We start from the raw sequence: 27,234 nt of genomic DNA on the forward strand, positions 1-27,234 counted from the left end.
TTACACAGTTCCTACCATACTACTAGCACCAGTGGCCCACAGCGATCGCTTCATAGGTGTTGATTTAAGTTCCACCACTGAAAGCCCTCAGAACGAACACCGCCGGCACTGGACACACATCACGCGTGTACAAGGATTTATTTATTATTGACTTGATTTAAACTAATTATTACACACATGATTGACTTTGAATAATAGAATTACTTTAACAGTGTCTGACCTTTTCTGCATAGACTAGAATTAATCCCAAAAGGCGTTCTGCCCATTACAGAAAATCGATTATTCCTTCTGTATTTGATCTGGAGCGGCTCATCGTGAAATACTGGCTGGGGCACCACCTACCCGGAAGACGGCACATTTCAAGGCAACACGTGGGTGGTGCTCTCATCTGAATTGGGATTTGTAGTTCTTTCCAGATTGCCGTTCCGTTTTGCCTTCGTACTTCCTGCGGATGTCGGACTACGTTACCCGACGTGCCAAGCGCGCTCGGACCCGCTCTTCTCCGAGCAGCTCGCCGTGTTGTTTATTAGTTGCAAGGAGCGGTGGATTCATGAGGGTGGCGGCCGCGTGAGCGCCTTTCCTGCTCTGCAGACGAACGAGGCTCGTGGACTCTGACGTCGCGAGAACTTTCGCTACTGGCTGCAGAAGACATGGCAGCGGACCGCAGTCCTGTGTGAACTGGAGGAATCAATCAATGTGTTTGAGAGGATTTTGACCGCTTTCCTTCCTTTTGTGTCCGCCCGCTGTCGACGTGTTGTCGTGTCTCTGCAACTCCCGGGCGTGAAGAGACACACAGACCCTCGTCATTCTCTCGAACCCAGGGCCGGCTCTCCGGAGCGCTCCGTTAGCCGCTCTTCTCTTCTCTTCTCTTTCTTTTCTCAGTCAGCGCGGAGTGAAAATGCAGCGGGGGGTCCGGACGGCCGCGCGCGGCAAACCCGGATAACGAGCGGATCATTTTATTTTGTGTACAGTCTCGTTTATCATCAGTTAGTATCGCCATCAACACACACACACTCCTGGAGGGAGTGAGAGAAGAGCCCCTTCCTTCCTCCGTGTGATCTTCTTCCAGGCAAAAAAAAAAAAAAAGGAAGCGGACTTTCTGCGCTCCGGCGGCGGCGGCGGCGGTTCTCCGCTCGGCTCGTTTCTCGGATCCTCCCCGCATCATGAGGGCGGTGCGGCGGCCGGAGAAGGAAGCAGAGCCTCGGCGCCCGGCTCCCTGAGACCCTCCTCGGACCCCTTGTCCTTCCCGGCGGAGTTTTTTCTCTCTCTCTCTCTCTCCGCCGATCGATTCTTCTCCGCTTCCCCCGAATTGCCCCAAAAATGCCTCGCGGAGCCCTGCGATTTCCCTCCATTTCCTTCTGATACGGGACGTGTCACCGGAGACCCCTGATTCCTGTCCGTCTGAGTCTGTCCCCTGCCTGTCGTGTCCCCGTGTGTCCCCCGTCCTCTGTCCCTCCCGCTCCCCGGAGGAGAAGAGCAAGAGGCTCGACAGGCGGGCGATCCGTCAGGTTCGTTCTGGCCTCTTTCTTGTATCACTCGCACTCGTCCGTCGATCAACTTCCAGTCAGACTTGAAAAGTTAAGTATCAGTTTCCCTGCGGCATTACTAGTGTTTTCCAACGAAAAAGTTACATTTTTGATACTTTGTACGCGCGCGTTATGGCATAAAATGCCTTTTGTTCGGTTCCAAAGTGACATTACTAATTTCTGATGTCACTTCCTTCTCTCACATGTCCTTTAAAGTTTAAATGTAATTTATTGTAATATTATACATATGAGTTAACTGGGTCTTTGGGATTGCAAGGTCTGCGGGAGGTGGACTTTTAACCTCAAGGTTGTGAGTTTGAGTCCCACTCGCTGCTGCTGTCTTGCTGCCTTTTGAAAATAACACAATAAGAATATCCGTGATGAGTAAGATAGAGATGTCTAGTAAAATCAATTAGCATGATGCTGCAGTAGATGTTACTTTGCAATAGTGTTACATTGTTTTACTACAGAGTATAATGTGTAGTCTCCACTTTTTTTTTTGTTTCTTTTTGTGCTGCAGTTAATCCTTGGAATTCTAACGTTGTTTTGGAGTGTCAGAGCTACTGTTGATTCATGCACCTCGGGGTATCTGAGTCCATGAGAGAGCGCGAGTACAGTCAGATCAGCACTCGCAGCTCGACGCCCATGGAGTCCCCCCACCAGAAGAGAGTGCTCCGCAAGAAGTGGCAGGCCTTCCCGGGCCAGAACAAATTCTACTGCGATGGTAGGATTATGATGGCAAGACAGACCGGTGTCTTCTACCTCACCCTGGTCCTCATCCTGGTCACCAGTGGGCTCTTTTTCGCGTTTGAGTAAGTGATTTTTTTTTTTTTTTTTTTTTTTTCCCTCCTCCCCCCCTGTTCTTGTCATTATCCTGCTCGTTGTCTTTCTTGGTGCGACATCACATCCACGTATATGTGTAACACCACACGAGACTTAAAAGTAGCTTTTGGTCATTTGTAAGAGCCTCATATTGTGAGGGAGAATGTCACAATGCCAAAGTTCAAGGATCAAAAGATTTTTCATGGTTTTTAATATACTGTTCCTTGAATATCACAGAGTTCTTCACATTTTCTCACCTGCGTTCATCATCTCTTCCCCTGTTCGTGAGCTCAATTTTGAGTTTGCCAGGTCAGGATGTATCATGTTGCCCCAGCAGTGGCTCTGCTGTGTGAAGACAGCCATATGGATGAGGTATAATTGGAAAGCTCAGCAGGGTCACAGTCAGTCATTGATTCAAACGGCAGAGGCTTCGTGGTGGAAACCAGTGCTGTCGTGAATAGGGCATGTAGTTAGTGCCTGGTGCTCTTGTGTTTGTTTCTTCTCACATGGGCCTTTTGAAGGATGTCTTATTGGCATAGCCCTCCGGATCTCATCACGGCCTTCAGCACCTCTGTCCATCTCTTTGTTTACTGAAAACACCCTTAATGACACACAGATGCCACAGAGAGGGGACATGAGCTGATGATTCAGGACGTGAACAAATCTCCGCTCTTATCCGCCCTCCTAGCCACCCACCGTACGCGTTTCTCATCGAACACGATCCTTTGTGAAGCACGGTGCATTTAGTCAGTTTCGGTGCGGAACAGCGACGGGGATAAGAGTAAGCAGCCTTGCGGCGAGAGCCGACTGACAGGCCGCCCCCTGCCTCTGCTCACCAACTGCCCGTTGGCCTCCACTCCTCCTGCCCATAATCGCTAGAGCTGGAATGTTCCAGATCTGTGATGAGGAGAACCGGACAGACTGCCCCTCCACAACCAGCCCTTGTTTCCTGTGGTCTGGTTGAGCTGAAAAGGAGGTTGACTTTTGTCTGCGCTGCTAGAGCAGTTGGGGCTGGTTGACAGGTGACATGTGACTGGATCAGGTGCTATTGGTTCACTACCCTTGATCTCTGCCTTGGGTTGTAGGTATTTACATTGTATTAATTTAGATGATGCTTTTCTCCAAAGTGACTTACCATGTTAATCTGTTTAAAATGATTTATCCATTTATACAGCAAGGTCATTTTACTGGAGTAGTTCAGGGTAGGTATCTTGCTGAAGGGTATTACAGCTGGAGCTAAGATTTGAACCTGCAACCTCTGGGGCCAAAGGCAGCGACTCTTAACCTCTATGCGCTAACGATGCTGGTTAGACACCACGAGGCTCAAGTGACCTGATCTGCGTGTGGCAGCAACACGGCAGCAGCCTGATGGGGGGGGGGGGGGGGGGGGTGTCATCAGCAGAACCTTCAAAGGGGCATGAACCAACATCTGGACGCTGATACTGCTCCTTTGGATTGTACCTGAAATGACTGGGAAGGAGCAGTGGGTGGTTCGAGGGACCCCTAGGAGGCCGTCTGAGCGGAAACGGTGTCACGGTGTAAAGAATCGCATTCTGCGCCTCCCTCACCATCTCAACATGTTACTCGCCCCGAAAAGATTTGGTTTCGCTTTTATAGAAGCAGCGCAGCGGGGTTTTCCTGCTCAGGCAGGAGTAACAACCCCACCCATTACGAGTGTCTCGGCTGTTGTGCGTTTGCTGTGTGTGGGTTTATTTCCTTTCCCGGTGGACGTTTGTCACGGCCTCCTTCCTGACCCTCGAGGGACTCATGCTTTCGGTTCACGTTCTCTTGTATCCATTCAACGGCACTTCTGCTCAGCACCTCTTACCGTGTTTTACCTGTTTATACAGCTGGGTTATTTTTACTGGAACAATTTTGGGTAAGTACCTGGCTCAAAGGTCTTGCAGCAGGAGGTGCGATTCGAACCTGCGACTTCTGAGTTGGCGGCAGCGCTTCCTCTAAGTGCTAGGCTACTTGCCTAGGTCTGGGAAGCAGCCAGGCAGCATGTCCTCCCTCCTGTGGGTCCAACAGCCTCCTGGTGCGGAAACAAGCCTCGGAGTGCTGTGGGGTCGCGGTCCCGGCCCCGTGGGAGATGACCGGAGAGGGTGTCTCTTTGCCTGCCCTGGTGTCTTTCCAAGTCCCCTATGGGTTCAAATGGCGATCCCCTCCCTCCCGTGGTGGCCCATTCAGTGTCCTTTCCCCTCCCATCCTGCACACATTGCTTTGGTGTTCCTCTCCCTCTGGTGTGTAGAACGACGAGCGAGAGCCACGCGCCAGGATTGGATCGGTCCCCGTCCGCTCGATCCAATGTACCCCCGGGGGTGCCTGCGCTCATTGTCTCTCTTGTCTGCTCGCAAATGCAGGCGTTCCTCCGTCTCCTCCTGACTCTTGTAGGGTTTTGGAAACCCTGTAGTCATATTAGCGGTAACTTCAGTTCCGTGAGGGAGGCATCTGAAGTCCATGCCAAACCGTGTCCAAACCTCAATTTATTTACTTATGTCTTTGGACGTCCAGGGGATTGTATGTGCTCCGTGCAAGAAAACAGGCACTTGTGTGTTTTTAAGCTGCTGCGAGTGATTTGTGAACAGCGCCAGGACGACGGGCCACGAGTCCCACGATCGTCGTGTGGTTGCTGGTTCGGTGCCCCTTCCCTCCAGTGGAAGTATTAATCCAACCAGCGCAGCCTCAACGTGCGTGCTGACGCAGGTGTGCTTACCCCAGGTGTGCTGGGGTTTGCGGCACAGACTAGTCCCTCTGAGGAGGTGGCAGTGGGTTAAAGACACGGACCCTGCGTGTGTGTGGGAACCAAACCTGTTTCATATACACATCTGGTGTCCTCCTTATTCCCCCAGCTCCAGTGCGTTCTGCCATCTCCAGCCACCCCACAGGCAGAGCACCTTTAATGTTACAGGTTCTCGCCAGAGGGTCCCACGAAGTGTGTGTGTGTGCATGCGTGATGGGAACGTGCTGCATTCCAAACCCAGCCCTGTAGATTACGCATAACACACACGAGCACCTGGAGTACCAGGGGTCCACATGTTGGCAGGATGGATGGCGGCGACACGAGCGCCGTGCGCAAAGCTCTCCTTTGAGACGCACAAAAACAGCGGGCAGACGGTATGTAAGGAATCTCCCGCATCTGTCGGAACCTGTATGGGGTCGCATTGTGTGTCACGCAAAGAGCGGGAGGGAAACCATTTCTGTAGAGGATATCCTGATGTTCATGGGGTGTTTGTTGTGAAACAGCTGCTCTTTGAGGATATGTCCCCTTAGGGTGTGATCGTACAGGGACGTGCGGTGTCACTTTCTTTACCAAAGTGCGGTATGAAGAGTCGCGGGTCGTACCTATCGTCACACCCTTTTGAGGCCTTTCCTGTCGTTACTGTAGTTATTCTGCTTGTTTTTTCCAGAATGTAACAATGAATTTTGGGTATGTGACTTTCTTACTGTACTGGAGCATTCTTCCTGGGATTTGAACCAGCAACTTGCTGTCTCATTTAACATTATTGTGCAGCTGTGGACCTTTCCTTACTTTGGAATAGGAGTTAAACGGAGTGATTCCATCAGCTAAAGTGCGCATCCGTGTGTGTGTGTGTGTGGGCTTGTCTTGTCAGGGTGCCGCTACTCTCCCAGTGTCCTCATTTCATACCTAATCCTGCTTCCCAAACCAGACAGCTGCCTTTAAGGACCCCCCCCCCCCCCCCCCACATCCCCCACCCCTCCAAAAAAAAAAAGCCCCCTTTTCTGAGTCTTTTTTGGATGGATGGCAGAAGCTCAGATTTTTCTAAATCTCTTTAAAGCTCGAGATTAGGATCGACTAAGCGCTCAGCACTTCTGGAATCACAACTTCTGCTGTGAAATCGTGATGGAGAGAGGAAAAAGAGTCATAAATGAAAGGAGGTTCTTTGCAGTCAGCAGTGTGCGAATCCTCTCAGAACATCCTGGAGCGTCCCGCATCCTGCCCTTTGGCGTCATCGCCGCGGTGTTGGCGTTTCACTCTGGACGGGCCATTGGGGGGGGGGGGGACTGGAAATGGAGCTTCTCCCACTTGTCCTTCACAAAGACTCGTGTCACTTTATTGCTGCGCTTCCTGCTCTGTGTAAATGTGCCGCTCGGAGCTGCAGGGGGTTACGGTCGCGGTGCAGCACCCCCTTAGCTCCTCAGAGACAGAACCTCGCTGCGCTTCCTAAGATTTGCATATTCCTCTTATTTGCATAGAGTCCATTAGCAGGTGCGGCGCAGCTCGTTAGGCAGAGCTAATCAGTGCTGCTGTCTGAGCGTCAAAGTGTCGCCTTGTCAATCAGATCCTTGAGCGCGAGCGGGTTGGGGGTCAGGAAGACAAGCAGGCGGCTGCTACCTTTGAACTCGGAGGCTGCAGATTTGAATCCCACCTTCTGCTCTCTGTACCCTTGACCAAAGTACTTTACTTTCCCTGAATTGATACAGTAAAACTTACCCTGATTTCCTCATGTATATGGCTGGATAAGTAGCTTAGCACAGTAGCATAGTAAAAGGCCTACTGTGACTGGGATGCTGAGAAGCCACAGCAGCTGCTCTGCGTGAGGGTTTCCAAACCTGAAGAGGCTGGTGGAATGGCTGTCGGGGAGCTTTTAGCATTGACGTCTCAGGTTATATTTACTGTGGTAGCTACATGGGAATTATGGAGAACGGCACCGGGGGGGCAGAGGAACGCTTTTCTGGGTTTGACCAGGTTTTGAGTTTAGAGCACAGTGTAAATAAGTGGAGTTGAATACTGTGGATGTCTTCAGGAGACCTGTTCAAGATTGCTGTCAGAGGTGGGTTCTGTTCCTAGACAAGGTTCTGCAGGGGAAAGTGACCAAAGTTCCTGTTCGGAGGACTGCGATTTGAGGTCTTGATGTAAAATGTGACCGTAATAATACTGTGTGCGTGAGAGAGGGATCCTCAAGTTCTGTGTTTAGGTCAAAGTGTCAATCCTCACAATGATGAGTCTGGCCCTGTCTCACCAGGGACAGAACCTTCTCTGACTTCTCGTGGTTTCTGTGGACGGCGGTCTGTTTCAACACAGCGGCATTTATTTGTTTATCTGATGCTTTTCTCTAGACTGACTTAATGATTTACCCATTTATACAGCTGGGTAATTTTACTGCAGCAATTTAGGGTGAGTACCTTGCTCAAGGGTACTACAGCTGGAGGTTGGAATCGAACCTGTGACCTTTCAGTTCAAAGGCAGAAACTCTAGTGCTTCAGTTGCCTAATAGAGGTGTGCGTGCGTGCGTGCGTGCATGCGCGCGGTCACACCGAGGGAGAACGTGCTTCAGGAAAAGGGACAATGAGAATGTGCTGAACTTACGGGGAAAGGCTTAAAGCCATTTCTTTGTTTTTACACATCTGCAAGTTTAAAAAATAATGAAACCTGTCCTTGTCCAGTGTGAACGTCCCAGAGATGCGGTTTGAGGCTGTGCGGTCGGACCACGCACATCTATGGGCTGCCGCTCGAAAGCGCAGTCGGGTTGGTGACACGGGAGGAAGGCCCATTGTGCGCTTCGCTGGGAACATTTTCTGGAACGGCTGCGGAGAGGAGCACTTGACACACTGCTCTACAGTCGCACCTCTGTTTCCTCTAGAAAAGGAGGAAGGGTGATTGTCTCTCGGTTACATTTTACTTCTTATTGACCGTGGTGGCTCATCTTCTGCAGCTCCGCCAGTTACAGCGGTCCCTTTGTGGAAGATTAGTCCCTGAGACTAATAGGCCTTGGCTGCAGGAGTCTTATTGGGACGACTGGTTACCCCCCCAGCAAGCGTCAGCAGGCGGTTTGAAAGTACGTCCAGTCAGTTGTCCTCGAGCCTGCGGAGTGCGGTGGTCTGAGCGGGTTGCGACCCGATTCCCCCCGAGGTCGGCGAGAACGATGAGGAGTGACGTCCAACCGGAGGTGCTTTTTATTACCCCAAGGAGTTTGCGTGTTCCTGGGAGCCTCGTACGAGGGGTGGCAAACTGCTTCTCCTCGCCCCGCCCACAGGAGCTCCTGCTGTTTAAATGTAGGAAGTGAGGGTCTTGGGCAATGGGACTCCTTGGCTGGTTTCCCCCCTCTTCCCGCCACTGCAGAGTTGCTGTGCTCTGAAAAGAGGGCGGTTTATTATTCCCGCCGGCAGTGTGCCTTTGGCCCCGGTTGGAGTCGGGAGCGCGGAGGCGTTGAGCTTTCGTCGGATGGCCCACAAAGTTCTCCGTGCTTCTGTTTGTGTCTCATCTCCAACACTTGTGGCCACAGGTAGAGGAAGTCTCACATTTTGCTGATAAATGCAACCCCTGCCTTCCCTCCTACCAGGGTACTGGGCCAGCTGGTAGTGTAGTGGTTAGAGCTACAGCCTTTGGACCCAAAGGTCACAGGTTCGAATCCCACCTCCAGCTGTTCAAATATCCTTGAAGTATTCTTACCTGAAGTTACCCAGCTCTTACTATGGGTAAATAATTGCGAGTAGGCAAATGCTGTAAGTTCCTTTAGAGAGAATTGTCAGATGGATAGATAAATTAATGTGAATGTAGACCAGGCTCTCCCTGTGCCCGTGGAGCACCGTACAGCTCGTAGCCCACACAGAGACCCTGCCACCTTCCTCGGTTTTTCACAGCCCAGCCCCTGTCCTCGCTCATCTCGTCAGTTGATCCACGATTCATCGTAGTAACGCTGCCCTTGTGTCCTGAGGTATTTGGAGCCCCGGCGCAGCTGTTAATGAAACGCCCTTTATGGTGTCAGTGCGCGCTGATGTACCGCCAGCTCTGGACAATCCGTTTTTGTTTTCTCTTCCCTCTGCCATGAATATTTAATAAGAGCCATGTGAAGGATCTGCTTTGGAAACGGCCCCCGCTCGCTGATCGCAACGCACCGCTCTCCTGGTATAAATACCTCTGTGACACATTAATTTTTGATGCCTTACTCATAATTGATCAGCAGAGCGGTGCTTTGAGTTCCACTTGGGGCGATCGCACCCGGGCTCAGCCGTGCACCGCTGCGCTTAAACGGCGTCAGCAGAGTAGAGCAACGATTGACAGAATGTAAAAATAGGCACGGAAAACGCTGTTAACATTTAAACGGGGGAGGGGGAGCGTTGGGGAATTTGGAAGACTGAAGAGCCTGCCGGAGATGAGGGGCTGTGATGCAAACCCATCTCACTGGGTTTGGCTGTCTCTCTTTCTCTGGGTTTGGATGCAGCACAGGTGTGAACGGGTAACTTGGACTCCCTCCCCAACAAGGGGTGAGGCTTGGCAGTGTTTGGATGGGTCACAGACATGTGATGCCCCTTGTTTGCCCCCCCCAAAGGCGAAGGGTGCGTGCGAAATTAAGACGCGTCTCAGTTTCCAAGCAGGCACATGAAAACATGACACAGCCTCATTAATCCCATCCCGACCGGATGTTCGGGGGCTGCCAGAAGGACTCGCGTGAAACGCCGAAATGATACAGCAGCTCAACTTCTGCTGCTCTTACGGCGCCCGATTAACGACATTGTAACTGTCGTGTTTTGTATCGGAACCTCGCTCTTCATCGTAGTTATGCAGCACTCCACCTTCTGTGCGAGCGTGGGGAGATGCTCAGTCAACTTGCCAAGATGGGACTCGGGAGGACGCTAGTTGTAATCCCCTTTGGCACAAAGATGCGAACCTGTGCGCGTCCCGTGTGCTCAGCTGGCACTTTGTACGGCACGTGAAGATCAGATGAGCAACTGTTAAAAACGTTAATTTTTACTCTCTGCGGCTGCTTTCCTCCTTTGTTCTATTATTATGTAATAGAAATGTGCCCCCTGCTCCACCCCTCCCCCGCTTCAACTTCGGGCACCAGCAGCTGCCGGTTCTGATTCATCCTGCTTCCTGGTGATAAACACAAGTCGCATTCCTGGCCCACAAAAATATTCGGGATCACGAAAGCGAGTGATGGATGTCGACTGGGTTGTGATCGCCGGCCGGAATTGTACCGTGCAAAATTGCAGAGGTGCGCAATGGGGGCTTAGTATCAACTTGCTTCAGTTAGTGCGCTGCTTTGGGAAATTTACCTTGGTGCATTCAATCCTTATACGTTTCAGCGCGTTTCAGCCACCCTCAGCAGGTTCTATCATGGCCCTTATGAGAAAGGACAGTGACATGCAGCATTAGCGACGAGTGATGTCCTGATGGTGTTTATAAGAAAAGCCAGCAGGTGGCATAGTGGTTAGAGTGGTCCCTCTGCATTTCAAGGATCCACATTCAAATCCCTGCGTCTGCTGGTCTCCTCTTTAGCAAGATACTGACTGTAAGCTGAGAGAGTAGAACTTTCCACGCTGCATAAATGAGTAAATCATAAGTGTTTTAATGCTTAAGTCACTTTTTAGAAAAAGTAGCCAAGAAAAGTAATTTGAACGCGCGAGGAGTGGAATTTGAAGTCCAGAGAACATTTGGCATCGGTTCGGGGTTGATGCTGTGCTCAGCCGTGGACAGTCCAGTTCTCATCCCACATGGAAATTTGGATGTTAGTTCAATTGGCAAATTTTTACTTAATCACGATAGTTTTTCATTCTTGTTTCCTTTCGTTTTCAATTTTGAGGTATAACGCCAGTTTTATTCCCTAGGTTTGGCATATCACATCACACTTCTCTGAACTGGGGGTGGTTAGAAGGTGCTCTGCCCTCATGGGACAAGAGGACATTCTGTCTTCGTGTGAATATTTGGCCTCCTGCTGAGTGTCACCTAAATAGGGCCCCGTGTGAAACCAGTAAAACAATTTCAAAAGTGACAAGTATTTGTAATCTGATTGGTTAGCTTTCGAAGATTTTGACACCAGCAAAAAGTTCCCTCTCTTCCCCCATCTTGGAGAGGGCAACAGTGAAATCGCAGTAAATCGCGCCACGTCATGCGTCGAGAAGCATTATTTGGTCCCATGACGTCTCTTTGGTCGATCGACCGCGTCAGCAGCGTTGGCAGTAAAAGAGAAGGTTGGCGCGGACGTCGCCAAAGATGAAACGCGGAAACGGAAGCGCGGCGTGGGCCCGGGGTGAGTCTCGTTCGCCGTGCGTTTCACCGACGGACATGGCTCCATGGAGGGCGCTTAGCAAGGACAGTCCTGTTTGTTTTGCACACTGTGCTTTTAACTCCCTCTTTAATTCAGGGATCCTGCAGTGTAAACACGCTTTGCGCCGTTTAACCTGATGAGACGAGTCCTGCCAAGCCTACCGTGGGCATTGATACATATTTACCCAGTTGCTCTTGGTAATCAGCAGCTTTTCTGGAATTTTCCAAATTCGACTTTAGTTTTAAGTATTCCAGCTAAGTTGGACGCTGTACGACTCCGCGTGTAAGGAAGCCTCTTTTTGCGAACGAGCCGTTCCTACGAGTTGTCGAGCGCCAGTGAAAATGAAAAGGGGGGTAAGTTTTATCTAAGCTGTTGTGTTGTGTAACGTCTCAGTCTTCCAGTTAGTTCTCCAGCGAAGATCCTGTTCAGCAGCACAGCGCCACGTTAAGTTGACGCAAGAGTCGGCATTACAGCCAAACCAGCTGTTGCTCCCAGGCTTCCACCTGCTGTGGGTGCTCTCGTACCTTTCCCTTCTCCCTACATTGTGGAAGGCGAAGAGAATAGGATGTTCTCCTCAAAGGAATTCCACAGGCGTGAGAAGGGAGAAAAGAAGAGGTCAGAGGTCAACCCCGGCGTTCCCCGACCATGAGCGGGGCGCTCTCCGCGCTCCTTTGGTTCTTGTATTTCATTCAGCATTGAAGGCAGGGTGACGCTGCGGTGCCCCGGGGCTACCGGCGCCGTTGGGGGACACACGCTCCTGGATGCGAGGGACAACGTGTCAATTGTCCTTCGATGTCCTCGGCTTCTCACCTTCTCCTCCATGGAAGCACGCTCTCAGCAACACTTGTGCACTGGTTTCCTTGGAAACCGTTGTTCTGGAAAGCACTGTGTGCCTGTGGACGGCTTGTGTCTCCATGGCAACGGGAGCCCCTCGAATAATGTCCCAGTTAAATTTTGAACGCTCGGCCATGTGTCTCTGCGTCTCTACAAAGGATGTAAGGGAAGGCAAAGAATCCAGCACTCCACGCCCTGGGGTTAAGAGTGCTTTCGAACCATAAGCCAAATACATATTACATTATTTCAAATACATTTTCTAAATACCCGAACTCAGGCTTATTCGTGCAGAAGAGCAATAAAAAGGAAATGCTTTCCAGGCACATGCTGCGTGAGATGTTGTGTAGGTTCAGTTTAATCCCGAGAGAGAGAGAGAGAGAGAGAGAGAGAGAGAGAGAGAGAGAGAGAGAGAGAGAGAGAGAGAGAGAGAGAGACTAGAAAGTAGAGGGACGGGTAATGAAAACCATGGGGGGGAAGGCAGTCCGCTTTGTTTCATCCTCTCGCATAACAGTTTTGTCATCTTGTGGCTTAGCAGAGTCCACATGGGTCGAAAAAGGAGCGAGTGGAATGCCATCAATGGCGAGCCGGGAGCGGGAAACGGGAGCCGAGCAAAGCCGACTTCCAGGATGAGGCTCGCTTTAAACTTCGTGAGCTCCGCGGTGGGATCGGCGCTCATCCCTTGCCGTCGGTTTGCGGCGACGGCCTGGCCGAGTCACAGCAGCATCCGGTATAATTAGCATTTTTTAAAAAATAATTCCTCTGCAGTATTTTTTTTAAGTTCTTAAGGAAATTTATGTACTTTTCATCCGACCGTCCATCCGTTTCCAATAACTGATTGTTCAGTTCAGGGTCGCGGTGGTCCAGAGCCAAGCCTGGAGACATATGGCGTGATGCATGGTGCAGAATAACTTCAGGTGTGAACATTTACATTGATATTTATTAATTTAACAGACACTTTTGTCCAAAGCGACGTACAACTCAGTAAAAGTACAACTTATGCATTACATTAAGAGAAACCAACCTTTGCATGGGTCCCGTTACACACTCAGCATCAACAGATCCAAAAGACCCACTACTTTGTCTGACAGTTTTCTCCAAAGTGACTTACTGTTAAACTTTATTTACCCACTTATACAGTTGGGTAGTTTTACTGGAGCAACTTAGGGTAAGTACCTTGCTCAAGGGTTCTACAGCTGAAGGCAACACTTGAACCTACAATCTTTGGGTCCAAAGGGAGCAGCTCCAATCACTACACTACCAGCCACCCTGCTTCATCCTACTTGTGACCACATGTAGGTGTAGATCCACGTCACTGCGGCCTCATCACGATCTGCGTCCTCCACACACTTGTCCTCCTTCCCTCTGAGACCATATTCTCTCCAGCCCTGCATGCTATCACACCCCCCCATTCTCCGCCCGATCACCGTGCCCGTTGTATGCCGAATGAGTTAACGATAAAGCGATAAAGGAGCCGACTGCGGCTCTGCACTAGGAAGAGCGCTGGCCCCGTGTGTCACGGCTCTCGATGCGACTCCTCCAACACGGCGCTGACCGCGTTGCGCTGTGGCAACTAGTTTTGTTTACCCTGCGAAGCGTATGACGCACGCGCAGGTGTTATTGTTTAGAAGGGCACTCGAGGACGTGGATGGCTGCTGGATCAAGTCCCGGGAGGAGTCCCCGCCTTAGTACCCTCGAGCACGGTACTTAACACTAACTGCTCCGGTGAAACGCGAAGCCGCGTAAATGAGTGGAAATGTATGTCTCTCTGGATTAAGGCATCATAAAAAAGATGCTTGTAAGATTGCTGCCCGAAGAGATTTAACATGGCTTAGAATTGTACACGCTTGCGTAACTTGTCGCGGAATAAGCAGAGGTCAGAGGTCACTGGCTTTTCACTTTTCTCCTGCACCATTAACCCTTTGTTCGTGCTTGGTTGAATGTACATGATATGGTGGTTTTATGTAAGCGGCGCCAGATGAGCTGTCCCTCGTGAGCTCCGCTCATCGCTGCCGTCGTCCGTCGACACACAACCTACCGGTAGGAATGGAGGGGCAATGGAGCGGACGTATTAAAGTGGGTTCGGTAAGGGTGCAGAACATGGATTGGGCTGGCAGCCCTGATTGCCCCTTTGCCAAGTCCATTTACAGCGTTGACGTGACCTCAAGATCAACTTTGGTGCGTGTACGTGTTTCTCCTTTCCACCCATTGCATTAATTGACTCTTCTCACTGCTCAAGAACCATTCTGGATTTTTGTTTCTTTGGAGTGCTGGGGGCAGCTTGTAGTGTAGTTGCAGAGCTGCTGCCCTTGGACCCAAAGATCACAGGTTCTAATCCCACCTCCAGCTGTAGTACCCTTGAGCGAGGTACTTATTCTAAATTGCTTCAGTAAAATTACCCAGATGTGTAAGTGGGTAAATAATTGTACAGTAGCTTAATGTTGCCAGTCACTTTGGAGAAAAGTGTCAGATTGAGTAAATGTCTTGCGGCTTGGAAATGATGCCTTTTGTTTTTGTTAAGCCCCCTGGTGCTGAACCGATCCATCCTGTAAATCATCTCAGGTCTTGAGCGCTTGAGTTTCAGGTCTGTTCCTGGCCTGTTGTCCCAAACGTAACTGACCGTAACCGTAGAAGTAGCTGTGGTGCAATCAGTTTTAAGCTGTTGCACTGAAACGCTCATAACGTTTTTCCACTTTGGCGCTCGGCTGATGAGGCGGTTTTTGCGAGAAGCGGTTTCGTGTGGGAATGGCCAAGGAAAACGGAGCACAAGGTAAAGAGTGCCGCTAGATTGTTCAGTGCGTGGGGATTTGTCTCATTATAAAACAGTTGGTTCTGCCTGTGCTCTTGTCCATGGTTATGTAACTGTGAGGCTCGTCTGTCAACCCTCCAGTAGCATAATGAAGCTCGCTTATTTAGGAGAGGATAAAAATGTCTTCTCTCGTCTTTATGTACTGTACTCTGCAGCCAGATCCGCCTCTGTCCACCCACTGCCACGTTTCTCCACCCATCCTGGCCCCGCCTTTTCTCCCCCACCCTATCCCACGTTTCTCCATCCACTCCCATGTTTCTCCGCCCAACCTGGCCCCACCTTCTCCCGCCGCACCATCCCACGTTTCTCTGCCCACACCAGGCCGTGCCTTGTCTCCCCCACCCCATCCCACATTTCTCCACCCACTGCAACATTTCTTTGCCCACAAGCGCTCCTACGGTGCTCCGCCCACACCCGGTTCCACATTTTCTCCCCCACCCGCTCCCACATTTCTCCACCCACACTTCTCAAGCAGTGTAATTGAACCAGTTCTATAACTGATTGAGTGGCAGATGCATCCGCAGCAGTGAGTCACACGGTTGACAGGTGAACTGTTCCGTCATCTTCAGTCGCACCACGTGTTTTGTGTAAACGTTGACAGGCATGGGCAGCCGCGAAGAGAAGATGGCTGCAGAAGTCAAATGATGCTCTGCGTTCTCGGGTCGTTCTCGGTTACCCGCGAGCGCCTGCTCCCCACAGTAGTGCTCTGTGCGGCCGAGACGCGATCGGTGTGCGACATTGCGCCGGAACGCCTGCGTCTGTCATGGGACCTGCTCTCGCCCACCTGCCCTTTGGAGGTCATGTGTTTTAACCGTTCCTGAGGATTTCATATCCACGCACAACTGTATGAATAGATAAATTGAATGTGCAAAATGTGCCCCGTGTTTGTGATCAGTTTGTGCAACTGCTTTGTGTGTCACGCTTGGGCTAATTTTAGTGTCTTAGTGGGATAATCTTATTCCCGCTCTGTCCTCCTCACCCCCGAAATGAAACTGGACAAACTTGCCTGCTGTCATGCGGAAGTTCCGCCTGTCTTACCGTGGGCTGGAGGAGACTTCTTCCTTCCGCTCAGAGCTCAGATGGAGGGAGAATCGGGTGCGATTTGTTTAGAGGTTCATTTAGCCGGAGTTCTTAGACGAGACACACATCATTACGGGCCATTAAGACACATACCCCACACACGACGCTCTAATTAAAACGAATTCTGTAAGCGCTCATGGGAGCTACTAGTCTGATGATGAATTCTGGCTGTAGGATGGCATAAGGATGACATGAGGATGTCCCACTGTAGCGTTACAAACATGTAAAACAGTCCCTCACCCGATGGTCTCGGTTGCCGTTTCCCTTACGTGGCGGTGTCTTCGGGAGCCGGCGGATCTGCTGCACGTTATCAACAACGTTATCGGTGGTTCCGCCTCCAACAGCGGGTGCTGCACCGTTTGCACCATGCGCCAGCCACCATTGTTGAACCTGCTTGCCCCCTCAGGCCCAGAGACGGCCTTCTTCTTCCGCATGGGTGGTCCCTCATGTCACGGCCTGTCGGCCCCCAGGCACGCAGCGGCTCCCTGTATCGAGACGCCGTTGCCAACAGTGACGGGCGGGTTAAAGATCACCGGTTCATTTGAATAGTCCGTGTCTTTGTGTTCGGTTACGTAACCTCAGCAGGTTGGTGTAAATGATCTCGGAATGTCAACATTTATATTAAAGTGCGGCTGTAGTGGGATGTACACCTGAGCGGCACGGTTTGTTTGTGCGAAATTGCAGTTGGTGTTTATCTTAACAATATGCGGGCCAGATGGCGTTCCACCGAGCACAGTGAAAGTCTTGTTGGAGACGGCGGAGGTCCCCCACCCCCCGGAGGGAAGCGCTGACATTTCTGTTCCAGTCTTGGGTTTCTACTACATCCGCGCTCTCAGGACAGCGTGGTGTATAAGCGTGTACCAGCTGCCAGGTTTCAGGACCACCTGGGAGATTCGGGAAGCTGCTCCGTCACGTAAGGCGCTAAAAGGGGGGCGTGTTTGTCTCCTGCCCTCGTGCCCCCTGCCGCTTTGAAGGAGGGGTGATGTGTCGCTCTCTCCCCAGGACACAATCCTGGGAAACCCTGCTACAGATCACACTTAGGATTGGCTTGACCGGCCATGCGTGAGCTTCAGGGTTTGAGTGGGCACTCTCCCGTGGTGCTCCTGTGGCAGAGGGGGAAGCCGCGCGAGCTTTGAAAAAGAGAGGGAATGCGCTTTGGTTGGCCAGTTTCCCGAGGCTGTCGGCGACGTTCAGTGACACACTGCAGTTGTGTGTGCAGGAGGTGAGGAGCCGAAGCTCATGTTTTGTACATCAACACCATGAAATCCTTTTGTTTTTTTTAAGAGTAACGCTTGGAGGTCTTTATTATGGACACGCACATGTTGTCCTTGGTGCTTGAAGATTGAAGGCCTTCCAACTCGGTCTTGTGTAGAAGGTGAGAAGGGGACAGGTGACTTGCTGCGCACGGAGATGTTCGTCTTCCCTTTTTCCTGCTGTTATTGCTCCTTTCTCCCCGTATCTCAACCTAAATCGCAACCGACGGACAATGTGAACCAGTATCAACGAAAGCATAGGTGGTAGGCGGCGTCCGCGTCCAGTGTCCGCAGCCCTGCACGGAGAGGCCGCCGTGTTACCGGGGTGTATGGCACCGGGTCGGCATCAGCTACGTTTATTCATTGAGCCCCTGCTGTTCTCCAAAACAGTGTACAGTGTTAAGCTACATATCATCATTTACCCATTTAGACAGCTGAGTAATTCTTTTTTGTACTATAGCAAGAGGTAGGATTTGAACCTTTGGACCATCTCTGAGTCCAAAGATGTCTGCTCTGGCCACTGTGCCTCCTGCTGACCCAACCTTAGCTACATTAAATAGTTTGATTGGAAATTAAACATAAGGGAAAGTGTGTGGGCTGTCTTATCGTATTTGCAAGTAAAATAACTTGTATAAATGGTTCAAAACAAGCTTTAGATAAAAACATGACTGAGCAAGGAAGGAATAATATTGTCCTCCCATGTTTGTATGTATGTGTATATGTTGTAATAAGGAGCCCCCCCAGTCCCACCCACATCTGTTGGACCCACTCAGGATGTTCCTCGGAGAGTCTTTGCTTCCGTCTGTAATCCATATTTTTGCATGCCATTAAACGTTGATGTAGCGATCAATGAGTGTACCGCTGTGTAAGTGCTCACTAATGGCAGCAGCCCCTTGAAAGGCAGCTGTAAACGGCGAAATAAACAATAATGGAATAATGGCTCATTCCCGGGTTCAGCTTCTCCGCTGCCCTTTGTGTTATCCGTCCCCTCCCTTGTAATTTTGTCTCCTTTTTTCCCGATGATGTGCAATAATACCTTTTGGTGCCCATTACGCAGTGGGTATTTGAGGAGTACTGCATGCAGCTTGATCCCCCATCAAGAAGGAATGTTAACCCTTTCTGCCCCGCCTCATGGCTCCCCGGGGAGGGATGCGTAGGGGGTTTCTTTGCCCCCTGCCTCATCGGAGCGTGTCGCCATTGTACACTTTCACTCCGTTATGTGCCTGTGGAAATTGCCAGCTTTCCTTACCAGCGTGTGTGAAATGAAGGGGTATCGGCGGCCCGGAGCACTCACAATATCTCTCTCTTTGACACCTCATTCACTGAGTGATTCGAAGGGCGTTCCCAACTTCACGTGAACCCAACACTGAGCTTAACCGCAAGCATGTTGCCAATCTGTTAAATTTATTCATTTTTCTGATGCTTCTCTCCAAAGTGACTTAATATTATTTGTCTACAATTATTTACTCATTTGTACAGCTGGGTAATTTTCACTGGAGCAATTTAGGGCAAGTACCGTACTTAAGGGTACTACAGCTGGGGGTGGGATTCGAACCTGCGAGTTTTGGGTCCAAAAGCAGGAGCTGTGATCACTAACCTACCGATTTGTGGCGAGAGGGAGTGACGCTCCCATTAAATTCTTCGCTTTTTTTAAAAATGTCCCCCATTCCTTTTTCATGTTCAGTGCACATGTCCAAGTGTTGGTGCCCCGGTGCACTATGGATAATGTAGTGAAGCTGGGAAAATCGAGCAGAGCACATCTACAGGTGGTGGACCAGATCATGGAATCAGTTCTCGGCGCCCTAATGTCATTAGTGTAACGAGCGTCTGCGAAATCAGGTGATCATTCGGTTTCATCCGCTCTTCTGCTGCCAAACCTGATTACGGGGGGCAGAGCCTGGGTGCGAGCCAAGGGAACCCCCTGACCATTGCATCACGCTGTGCACCAGGATCAAGTGAGACTCCACGGGGGGTTCATTTTGACTCGTTGGGTGTCCGGATGCATTTGGGCAGTGGTACTTACTGGCTACAAAGGACGACTTAAGGACAAAGCCACTGATGTTCGCTGGCTGCTCTGGTGGGGTCCTTTGCCCTTAATTAGAATAGCAGTTTATTTACTAGTATGTATTAATGCTGAATGATGCTGGAAGCGTTTTTTTGGAAAAATACATAAAGTTGTAATTTTTATACTCAGGAATTGTGTGTTTTGCTTGTGAAATATAAAAGCAGTCATGCAGAAGAGGCAGCAGGGAGTATTATGGTGCAGTAGCTGGTGACGTAAGTACTTACTGTCACAATGCTCTTGAATGGACATGTGTTCGAATCCATGTTCTCAGTGCCTTTGATCAAGCTACTCATCATGAATTGATACAGAAATATGCCACGATTGCATAAATGGGTCAATCATAAGTGGCTTATGTGCAAACCTCACGCTGCAGGTGGCTCTTTAGAAAAGGCTCCAGTAAATTAATACCATAAAATCCCTAATTAACGCACCCATCCATTTTTGAAAATACCCGGTATGTTTTTTTTTTTTTCAAGTAATCAGGAAAAAAGAATGGGGGGGGAAAAAAAAAAAAACTTACCGGTACCAAGTTTTAAATCCCATTTCCGTAGTCCGTAACATGAAACAATCCACAAACACATTAATAACTGTGTGAGCATGTCAAACTTCTGTGAAAAACACTTACATTGACAACCGTATTTACAGTATGTAAATGTGTTAACAACGAAGATAACCCACTGGTTTATTAATGTCCGGGACTGTCGTAATCCGACGTCTGTCACATGCGAATGATCAGATTCAGAGTCCGAAATTTCACATCCAGCGAGGCCAGTACTACCCCCGGCAACATTCTCAAGCACATTTTCACTCAGGATGCTAAGGGGTAATATGGTTCTCGATGTACTTGTGACATTTGCATGAACTTTTTAGGGAGAGAAATGATGATCGATTTCACTACCATATGACCTCTAATAAACGCTCCCCTTTTGGAAAATGTAACGTCCCTGGGAGCATTAAATACGGATTTTACGGTAATAATAGCAAGAGAGGGAGGTTTGGTGAAATGTTCCCACTGTGTAGGGATTTGAGCATTTCTGAGCAAGTGAAAGTGTCCATGAAGCAAGTGGAGTTGCAATGAAAGCAGATAACCCTTAATGTTGTGGTCATCTCTGCGTTGAGATGGGCCGAACCGGCAGCGTGCGTGCGTGCGTTCACATCAAAGCCTGAAAGCTTCTCTTTCTTCCCACAGCTGCCCGTTCCTGGCATCGGCACTGAGTCCCGCCATTCCTGCTGTTGGGGGGGTGCTCTTTGTCTTCGTCATGGGGACGCTGCTCCGGACGAGCTTCAGCGACCCCGGCGTCCTGCCCAGGGCCACGCCTGATGAGGCTGCCGACTTGGAGAGGCAAATCGGTAAAGTCCTTGTGTGTGTTTTAATGTGGGAGCTTGTGCACAGTGTCCTCTTCTTCTCAAATAAATGGTTACCTCTAGACGGGAATGTCTGAACCCGCTGGTCCCAGGTGTGTGAAGCTCCCTGTTTTGAAACACACCTATAGTGTGTGACTTCAGCTGTCGTCGCGCCATCTGGGTGTCTCTGACCCCTCGACCTCGTGGTCCTTCTGCCGCTGTTCTGGGAGCAGCTCTGCTACGAGGTTGCTCACGTGTCTCTGATGGCAGATCAGCTACCGCACCTCCTCCGGGCTCCAACCGCCGGGAATCCTCACACAAGTACCACAGGGCTGAATGAGCCTTGTTGGCCAGGAGGGAGATGTTGAGGTGGATGCTGGATTCCAGAGTGCTGGCCGTGCTCATGCCCGCGGAGCCGTAGTTCCGTCACCTTCCAGCATCCTCTGTGGCCCGAGCCCGATGAGAACATGTGGCTGCAGAAGCCGCTGCGCTGCAATTGTGTAGCACAGACCTCACGGAGACTCGTAACGATGCACTCTGGATAAACTTCCCAGCTTTTAATTTAATTTTTTTGTTTTGTTTTTTTCCCCCCTTTTATGTCGGCAGAATTACGGGCAGCAGATAGGGGGGTGGTATCCCAAAATCCTTGTAGAACATCTGCCCTCATCGCCAGTGTCCACAAGGAAATGCTACCAACCACGAGGGTGTCCCAACAGTATCACCATTTCTTCTGTTTGGGGTTTTGTACGACCCCCCCCACATTTTCATGTGCTACAGCCCATCATTCCCTGCTCATCCTGATCAGTGTCATAGAACCAAGAGACACTCTGGTCTCTCCGCCTTCAGGCTTCACCATCTCCTGCGATTCCTATGATCCTTCATCATCATATATGTAGTTGGTTTGGGATCAGTGAATGGAGGGGGGGAAGGGATTTTTTTTTTTGGTAAAATAAGAGAACATCTGTGTCCTGTAGGCTGTCTCTCGTGGCTTCCCATGCCACGGCAGCTGAGCAACTCTTTGAACCGCATCTGAAGGACATTGTGTTCTCCGGACTTCCTGGACCGAGTCCACCCACAGCGGTACGTGTAGCCCCAGCTTTTCCCTGCGCGTTTTTCAGTGGGCAGCTGAGGTTCGGCACCGCTGTCCCTGCAAGTTCCCGGTGACTGTGGGGCAACAGAGGTAGCCAACTTGTTGGGCTGCTCTGTGGATTCAGAACGAAACAGTGTTCCCGTCTCCGTGTTTTTTGGCACCTCTAATTTGTTAGATGTCTGAATTGATAAGTTTTCCCAGAATTCCCTGCACCCCGTATGTCTTGAACATGCTCCCATCAGCAGCCTTGGCTGGTTAAAAGAAAAGAAAAAAAAAAAAAAAAGGTTGTCAGACAGTTGGCAGAAGGGAGCGTTTTCCCCCTGGAGGACAGTGTCCTTTGATGTCGTTTACCTGTTGTTTACCGTGCTTTACCATTGCTGACTGATGCCTCTCTGAGTTGTGAACACAGAGCAGAGAGAAGAGCAGCTCACGCTGGGCTTGTTGTAACCATGGTTGTTGAGGCTGAACTTCAACATCCCCTGTGCTGTGGTTACAGGGTGTAAAATTTACCACATTCCAACCACCGGACAGCGATAAGTCTTCATATGAGTCAGCATCGGAATTGTTTGAAACTCTGCATTACTGACTTACACTGTGTATTATCTTTTTTTAACATTTTTTGCTGTAGAACCTTGTGGGTTTTGTTTTCTTCAGGTTTAATTTATCCAGAAAAATCCGCACTTCCCGAGACGGGCGCTCATGTGAACCGCGTTAAATATAGAGTCTCCTTTAGCGACATTTTGACGGGGGGAAGTTCAAGTTTTAGTGATGTTACAGCTCAGGAACTGGTGTTTCAGTATTTTTTGTTTATGCAGCCTTGTTTATGTTATTGATCCTGTATGATGTTGGATTATTGATCTGCCTGCTATTAATATCCTTCATGGAACACCTTTCTACAAGGTAAATAGTGTTAGATTTGTACCCGAAGGTACGGCACTTACCATTAGGGTGGGGTAAGTGTCACCGATTCACAGTGTGTTCAGTGACCACAAGGTAAGGGGTAGTACTTAAGTGGTTTATTGAGCTTTCTCTTCATCTACTGGGTGCTTTTTACAAAACACAATAGTGTTAATCTACTTAGTGATTTACCCATTTATACAGCATGGTAAATTTACTGTATCAGTTCAAAGTACCTTGATCAAGGGTACTACAGGAGAGGCGAGTTTTGAACCTGGATCCTTGGATTCCCCAGAGAGCGAGAGAGCACTCCGCCACCTGCTGTGTGTGTTGAAGTGCTCAGTTTAGCTGCTGTGTGCAATTACCATTCAGATGGGTACATGTGGAGTCCAGTGCACAGGTGCATTGTGGGTAATGTGGTGTCACTGAGGTTACAGGCGGGGAGAGATGGGGTGTTAAAGCTGCTTGCGGAGAGGGGACGGGGGGGGCACTCCAGACCACATCCTCCTCCGTTACCCTCCACTGGGGTGGAAGAACTCATAGCAGCTGTGTGTCGGACACAGGGCAGTACATACACCTCACTGATAAGGCAGCCGGGCAAACGTGCCACAGAGGTGACTCCTCGGCAGGCATGCTTGGGCTGCAGTGCATGATGGGAGGATGTCACCCTCACAGCACGGTTCCGATAACAGGAAGCTTAAGCGGCTGTGTAGATGTAGTCGCACGGGGGGATTGTGTGTGTGTGTGTGTGTGTGTGTGTGTGTGTGTGTGTGTGTTGCGGTCAGGTAGGTCCTCGACTGGGAACTGCAACCGTGGCGCCGCATCAAGCCTCGTGACAACAGGAAGTGGTGCTGCACACAACAGCTCTTGTTCCCTGGGCTGCTCTTAATCTCAGCTCATGTGTCACAGATCTGTGGTCTCAGCTCTGCTGGCACTTCCCTTGTACCAGAGAGAGTCGCTCGCCTGCCACATGGAAGGAATCAATTCTGTTTGGCAGAAAACCAAAGCGGTGAGAACTCCAGCGGCACCAGGTGTGACACTCGCACCCTTGGCCGAAGTTTGCCGATCAGTGATTTTTCCGTTGTTCATGCGGTTATCAATTAGCAGCCTGCGGTGGCTTCTCTTTTGCATCACCGACACGGCGGCGGGGGGTGGGGGTGTCCATGTGGCATGTACCCAATTTTGGAGTTGCTCCCCCTAGTGGCAGAGCTAGGGGGCAGTTGGGTGCTTCTTCCACGGGTCTAGTTAGAGCTGCTCTTGTGGGGGGGTTGAAATAATCATTTTACTTGGTTTTCTGTATAACCTGTGGGTTTAAATAACACCGTGGCTGGAAATGTAGCTGCAGTGTATTTGGAGTGAAGTAAATCCAGAAACACAGACAGTTATTGGCCGAATGCTGCAGAGCCTGAGTGAATTCAGCTCCTTCCTGTGCATCTCACTTGTTGTGTAATTCTACCCCCCCCAAAACACACACACACACCATGCCCACTCAACCCACACTCCCCATGCAAGAATGCGTTGGCGAACGCTCTCCAGCATGAATATTAGAGGCGCTGTTGGGGGGGGGGGGGGGAGACGCCGTCAGATGGTGAGCTGCTTTTGCTCCTGAATTGAGGGGGTGGGAACCTCACGCCTCTTCCCTCTTTGTGTCCCTCGCTCTCCTCCGCATCGGTTTGGGGCTCAGAAATTGGCTTTATTTTTGCTCACCCCTCCCGCCCAGCACCACGGTGAGCTGCAGGTGAAAAGCAAGGTGTCCGTCATTTGTGTAGGATGTGAAAAGCTCTGAAGGATCATCCTTTCCCTCCCCAAGGAGGACATATGGACGCATCCCTCCTTGTCCTTCTGGTGCCACTCTGGCTCCTCCCTCCTGCAATGTGTCCCATCCTGTGACTGATGGATAAACAGTGTGTCAAAGGTACATGGGAGTCCCTCCCCACAGGGGCACTCCCTCGCTGAGGCATTCTGGGTGAGCGCCCCACAAGCTATTTGCCTCCAGCAGCTTTGTCTCCGTCAGGGTGTCTGTGAAAATGTTTCTCTAAATCTCGCCCCTTTGTACCGATTTCTTTTTTTTGGCCATGAAGTAGATATGAGTTAAATTTCAACATCATCCAGTGATTAATCTAAGTGTGTCACTCGTTTCTTCGAGAAATATTCCACGTAAAGGACTTCTCTGTATGGTGGTGTATTTGTGAAACATTCATATTTTTCTCTCGTTCACTTTCCTAACCGCCTGTTGTGGAAGTAAAGAACGAGAGGCAAGGTGGTGGGGGGGATTGGGATGCCCCCTGGGTGGGACTCCAGTCCATCACAGATGTCTGAATAGAAATGAAGCTTGAGAAAAAGAATTGTGAAAGACGACAGAATCCTGTACGTGATATTCTTGTTAACAGACATTTCCTGAATTTAGCCGTTTGGTGCATGTTCTCTCCATGCTCTGGTTTCCTCTCACGGACCCAAAAGGTGTTTCAGGTGGCTTGGTGACTCTGAATTGTCCTTGATGTGTGTACATGAGTAGTGTGTGTGTGATTTCTCTGTGATGAAATGGCTTCCCGTCCAGGGTGTACCCTGCCTTGTGCCCTGTGCTGCCAGGATAGGTTCTGGACCGCCGTGGGCCGGTACCAGGCAAGCGGTTAATGATGATGAATGGACAGATGGATGTTGACCAGGTTCGGTCTGGGCTTGTTTTGGCTCATCCTGGAGATGGCGTGTAACGGAACACACTCCAAGGCTCATGTTCTGCTTAGAGGTAGAGCTGGAGTATCAATTCAAGGGGAACTCGGTGTCTAGTTCCTGAAGACGGTCCCCCTTGTCGATGCTCTTGTGAAACCAGTATTATGCCATGGGTCAGCGTAGATGACCTTTGACACCCCAAAATGCATAGCACCCCCATCAGGTTTTTAAACTATTTGCATGATTTTTACAGGTGAGCTCAAGCACAAATCCCCAACCCTTCTGACCTATTTCCTTCTCTGCAGTTTGGCTTGGGTCCAGCTGCAGTGACATCGGTTCGGGATGCGGCACAGCAAGGCGGGCGCAGGGAGGTCCGTCAGCGTTGTCACATCCGGGCAATCCGCCTGCGGCGTGGGGGCGTCCTTGAACGCGGGACTGCGTGTGCCTGCGAGGTCCGATCCCCCGCGTGTGCTATGACGCGAGCTTGCGTTGGCAGAACTACCCACCTCTTACAGTGTCCTCTCGTAGCCTCTCTGTGGTTTTGTGGGTAGGTGTTACATCTCGGTGGCCGAGTGATGAGGAGGAGGAGTGATTTCCACCGTTTTATGCAAGATCAGCAGCAATGGTGATCTCTGGAATTTTGGACATGGGCAGGCAGCTCCTTTCTTGCCTTCTTATTTAAGGGGTTCTCATTGGCTGCCAGCATGTGGCGGGTCAGGATCTGCCCCACACCTGAGTTCCCCATGTGTAATTCTCCAAAGCTGCTAACTTGGTAAAATCGTCCCCTTTACGTTTGCCTGAGGCCGTGGACGGCCTCGTTACCAGCCTTCACAGGCTCTGGATGCAGCATGTATCCCCCCCGGTGCATTAACCGCTCCTGAAGGCATCAAAGCGCCCAGCCGTCATTCGGAGTGACAGCCGTCACCTCGGTTTGCCGTGGCCTGCAGCTCCCCTGAAGTTACATCACGACCTTGTGTGGACAGCCCGAGTCGCCACTGCTCTGGCACCTTGTCAGACACCCGCCATGCTTGTCGCCATGGCAACACTTGTCCGTAAGCAGAGGGGGCTGCTGGCTTGAAGGACACGTGTCCTGGGCTGTCTTATCATGGACTGCTGAAGTGATATGTGCTACAAATGTGGCTTTCTTCTCATCTGAAAGCCGCACCTCGATTGCGGTCCTGTCGTTTAGGACGGGACTTTACTGAACTGGTTTTCTGTTTTGTGTCACTTCTCATAATGCATAACGTAATGACTGACATAACAAAGACCAACCTCCACAGTGGACTCTTGCACTGTATGGGACGATGATCACACACACACCCCCCCCGTGATCCGGAAGTGTTTCCTTGTTTTCCTCCATCCGCACACAATCGCTGCTGCTGGGGGGGATATGAGTTTCCCTTCACGCCCCAGCAAGCAGTGCCAACTCCAGCTGACATGGAGAACACCAACTCCGAGCTCCTCCTGCTTGGGAGATGAACTGTCTGGGAGCTGCATCAACACCCACCACCCCACCCTACGATGCTGGCACACACACTTGCATGTAAATTCTATTTATTCGGTCAACTCTTACCTGAATCACCGATAGAGACATCGTGACGGGAGGGGAAATTCGGTGACACAGCACGGATATCGTTGTTAGTCGTCCTGAATACACTGGTTGTGTGTGCGTGTGTGTGTGTTCACCCGTGCAGGCAACATGCATAGTTAGAGCTGCTGCCTTTGGACCCAAAGGTCTCAGGTTTGATTCCCACCTCCATCTGTAGTACCCTTGAGCAAGGTACTTACCCTAAAATTGCTCCAGTAAGATTACGCAGCTGTATAGGTGGTAAA

General features: G+C 50.4%; 1 protein-coding gene across 3 annotated transcripts in view; it reads left to right on the top strand.

Annotated features, from left to right (window-relative positions):
* The first annotated feature begins 517 nt into the window (after positions 1–517).
* LOC108923070 (probable palmitoyltransferase ZDHHC14) overlaps positions 518–27,234 on the top strand; it is a 40,307-nt gene continuing 13,590 nt past the window's right edge. For 2 of the 3 annotated variants that reach the window (XM_018733538.2, XM_018733556.2), the window contains exons 1-3: positions 518–1,577; positions 2,047–2,338; positions 20,590–20,750. In XM_018733538.2, coding sequence (XP_018589054.1) covers positions 2,100–2,338; positions 20,590–20,750 — 400 coding nt within the window. In that variant the 5' untranslated portion in view covers positions 518–1,577; positions 2,047–2,099. The remainder of the gene's footprint in view (positions 1,578–2,046; positions 2,339–20,589; positions 20,751–27,234) is intronic. The other variant, XM_018733546.2, reaches the window with a different exon arrangement.

The sequence above is a fragment of the Scleropages formosus genome, chromosome 15 (genome assembly GCF_900964775.1).
Source record: "Scleropages formosus chromosome 15, fSclFor1.1, whole genome shotgun sequence".
In the NCBI taxonomy this organism is placed as follows: domain Eukaryota; kingdom Metazoa; phylum Chordata; class Actinopteri; order Osteoglossiformes; family Osteoglossidae; genus Scleropages; species Scleropages formosus.